Below are 2,275 nucleotides of genomic sequence, written 5' to 3'. Positions count from 1 at the left end.
CTATTTCAACGTGTTTGGTGTGTTCATGATAAACAGGGTTCTCACTGATGTGGATTGCTGCTGTGTTATCGCAATAAAGGTAAGCTGGATAAGGTAAGCTGGATAATCGTGAGAGATGCCAAAGTCCTTTAAGAGAGCATGGACCCAAGTGACTTCAGATGTTGCATTTGCCATGGCTCGGTATTCAGCCTCTGCTGAAGAACGGGAAACTGTTTGTTGTTTTTTTTATTTCCATGAGACAAGAGAAGAGCCTAGGAAGACACAATACCCGAAAATGGAGCGTCTAGTGTCTTGACAACTTCCCCAATCAGCATCTGCAAAGAAAGAGACTTGAACATTGGTTGTCGATAGACTTATTTCAGCATATGCTGAAAGTTTGGGAGATGTATCTGATGGGAAAAAAAGGCCCTGGCCAGGAGTACTTTTGAGATATTGCAGAATACGTTGTGTAGCTTGTAGGTGAGGTACTCGAGGACAAGTCAAAAATTGGCTGAGGTGATTAACAACATATGATATATCTGGTCTTGTTATTGTAAGGTAAATGAGTTTCCCAATCAAGCTTCTGTAAATTGTAGGGTCTGGGATTGGAGCTCCTTTATCTTTGCTAAGTTTTAGATTGGGTTCCATGGGAGTTGAAGCTGGTTTTGCTCCTAGGTACCCTGTTTCTTTTAGTAGCTGAAGTGTAAAGGGTCGTTGGGAAACTGAAATTCCTTGTTTGGTTCTGCTGATTTCAAGACCGAGAAAAAAACGAAGAGAACCAATGTCTTTTAGTTTGAATTTGGAGTTTAAGGCTTGTTTGAAGAGAGTAATGGCAGAGTTATTGTTGCTAGCAACAATGATGTCGTCTACATATATGAGTACAGCCAAAAAAATAAAGTTTGTTCTCTTGATGAAAAGAGAATGGTCTGAAGCGGATTGATAAAAACCATCATTAATTAGTGTGCAACGTAATTTGTCATACCATTGTCTAGAGGCCTGTTTGAGGCCATAGATGCTCTTAGTTAGTTTGAAAACTGAGTTGGGTGGAGCATTGTAACCAGGGGTAATTTCATGTATACTTCCTCATGTAAGTCTCCATGTAGGAAAACATTATTTATGTCTAATTGGTGGATGTTCCAATTGTTCATGGCAGCAAGGGCAAGTAGGATTTTAAAGTATTGAACTTTGCTACTGGTGCAAAAGTTTGGATGTAATCGACACCTTGATTTTGGCTACTAAGCGTGCTTTGTAGCGTTCTACTTCACCATTGTTTTTGTACTTTATTCTGTATACGCATTTGCACCCGATGACCTTATGACCAGGAGAGAGAATGGTGACAATCCAAGTTTTGTTCTTTTCCAAAGCATCAATTTCTGTGTCCATGGCTTTTTTCCAATTGAGAATTTTGGAAGCTTCAGTATAAGTTTGTGGTTCAACTTCTGAGTACACAGCTAGTATGGCAGCTCTGAAGGAGGGTGTTAATTTGTTATATGAGAGGTAATTTGATATGGGGTGTTGGGTGGAAGAAGTGTGACATATGTAGTCATTTAAGTAGGATGGTTTCTTTGAGATGCGCCCTGTTTTAGTGTATAATTTTGAGGGGCTGGCAGCTGGTTTGTTAAGTGATGTTGCAGCTGGTTTGGAGTTGTTAATAGGTATAGCAGCTGGTATAATAGTTGGTGTGGTAGCTGGTATGTTAATGTTAACTGGTAGGATGGAAGGATTGAAACAATGATCAATTTCTTCCTGAGATGATTGAGACAAAAAAGGAAAAATGGTCTCATGAAAAAGTACATCTCTTGAATGATAAATTTGATTAGTTTGAAGGTCGAGTAGAGTGTATGCCTTCATGCCAAGGGGGTATCCAATAAAGATAGAGGCACGACTTCTTGGTGAAAATTTATGTCTATGGGAATCTAGAGTGGAGCCATAAGCTAAGCACCCAAAACATCTTAAATGATCATAGATAGGAGGTTTTTTATAAAGAATTTCGTATGAACTGAAGCCTTTCAACAGGGCAGATGGAATTCGGTTGATTAAGTATGTACTAGTCTGAATGATATATGACCAATAAACTAGGGGTAGATGAGATTGGAAACAGAGAGCTCTGGCAACATTTAGAATGTGCTGGTGTTTCCTTTCTACCACTGAATTCTGTTGTGGTCTTTCCACACAAGAGTGGTAATGAATGATGCCTTTTGAGGCAAAAAAAGATTGCATGTTCAACTCCTTAGCATTGTCTGAACGGACAGCTTTTATTGGAGTTGAAAATTGAGTGCAAACCATATTAAAAAAG

General features: G+C 39.1%; 1 protein-coding gene across 1 annotated transcript; it reads right to left on the bottom strand.

Annotated features, from left to right (window-relative positions):
* Positions 1–225: 225 nt before the first annotated feature.
* On the bottom strand, positions 226–989 carry LOC133821392 (uncharacterized mitochondrial protein AtMg00810-like). Its single transcript, XM_062253716.1, has 2 exons — positions 962–989; positions 226–845 (listed from the first exon to the last, which is right to left on the bottom strand). The coding sequence occupies exons 1-2, from the start codon at positions 987–989 to the stop codon at positions 226–228; spliced, it is 648 nt and encodes a 215-aa protein (XP_062109700.1).
* Positions 990–2,275: the final 1,286 nt, after the last annotated feature.

This window comes from Humulus lupulus, chromosome 1 (assembly GCF_963169125.1).
Source record: "Humulus lupulus chromosome 1, drHumLupu1.1, whole genome shotgun sequence".
In the NCBI taxonomy this organism is placed as follows: domain Eukaryota; kingdom Viridiplantae; phylum Streptophyta; class Magnoliopsida; order Rosales; family Cannabaceae; genus Humulus; species Humulus lupulus.
This window is presented reverse-complemented; position numbering and strand designations above follow the sequence as displayed.